This window comes from Cardiocondyla obscurior, unplaced genomic scaffold (assembly GCF_019399895.1).
Source record: "Cardiocondyla obscurior isolate alpha-2009 unplaced genomic scaffold, Cobs3.1 scaffold84_0_68234, whole genome shotgun sequence".
In the NCBI taxonomy this organism is placed as follows: domain Eukaryota; kingdom Metazoa; phylum Arthropoda; class Insecta; order Hymenoptera; family Formicidae; genus Cardiocondyla; species Cardiocondyla obscurior.
Window position 1 is genome coordinate 1 of NW_027228823.1, and position 1,237 is coordinate 1,237.

The window sequence follows — 1,237 nt, forward strand, 5'->3', positions numbered from 1 at the left end:
CACACAAGAGATACAAATGTATTTACACAAGAGATACAAAATATATCCACACAAGAAATACAAAATGTATCTACGCAAGAGATACAAAATGTATCCACACAAGAGATACAAAATATATCCACACGAGAAATACAAAATGTATCCACACAAGAAATACAAAATGTATCCACAGAAGAGATGCAAAATGCATCTGAATCAAATGCAGGTAATAAGTGATATATTAAATTCTTCGAAACACAACAATTTGATTAAATTTTACAATATATATTAACAAAAAACATTTAATTTCTTTTGTTTAGGTACAAATAGAGAACATACCGCAGATATACAATATCCAGAGACATCTGAAACGAATAATTATGTTTACTCTGAAAGTAATGTTACAATGCAAACTATTATTTATAAAACAACATAAATTAACATTAAATTAATTTTGACTGTTATTTTTCTTATAGATGATGGATCACGTGAGGAAGAAGTGAATCAAGTCTCGGAAGACGAAACTCACGAAGAAGAAAAGTATCAAATCTTGGATGAAGAAACACACGAGGAAGAAGAGTATCAAATTTCGGACGACGAAATACTTGATGAAGAACTGCATTATATCTCGGACGACGAAATAGATGAGGAAGAAATAAACGAATCACGCAACGTAGAAATATTTGATATCTCAAACGACAAATCACATGTTGATGAAATACACGAAATCACGAAAGAGGTACTACACGACGAAGGAGTATACGAAATCCCGGAAGATGACTACAGTTATTTGACTGATACTAGCATTACAGAAGATCTACCTTTCCACAATGTAGACTGGAATGTAACGAAAACTCTAAGTCCATCAGAAGCAAAATCTTCTTCAGACATATGCACGGTATGCCTTACTAACGAGCGCACACATGCTTTCGTACCTTGTGGACATCTTGCCTGTTGCGTTACATGTATCAAACGTTTGGAAGCTAAGCGTTGTCCCATATGCAACGACCCATATGAAACCTACATAAGGATTAGAAAACCATAAGACATTACAGCATATTTATGTAAAAATATGTTTAGATTTAAGAGATAAAATCTTTAGGCGTGTTACTTCGTGCGGAAAAGATACAACATAACTTTATACTGATGTTTGTTATTTTTGAACAAAGTTCTGATACATATAAGTTACAAAACGGACTGAAATACACTGTGATACGTTATAGCTTTAGATACTGTTATTTTATGTACAAGCGTAGAA

General features: G+C 32.7%; 1 protein-coding gene across 1 annotated transcript; it reads left to right on the forward strand.

Annotated features, from left to right (window-relative positions):
- Positions 1–55: 55 nt before the first annotated feature.
- Positions 56–1,024, forward strand: LOC139112992 (E3 ubiquitin-protein ligase cblA-like; the record flags this gene model as incomplete). The annotated part of the gene is made up of 3 exons (XM_070673899.1): positions 56–205; positions 300–374; positions 456–1,024. Coding segments are annotated over 3 exons (794 nt in total), but the record flags the coding sequence as incomplete, so codon positions are not given.
- Positions 1,025–1,237: the final 213 nt, after the last annotated feature.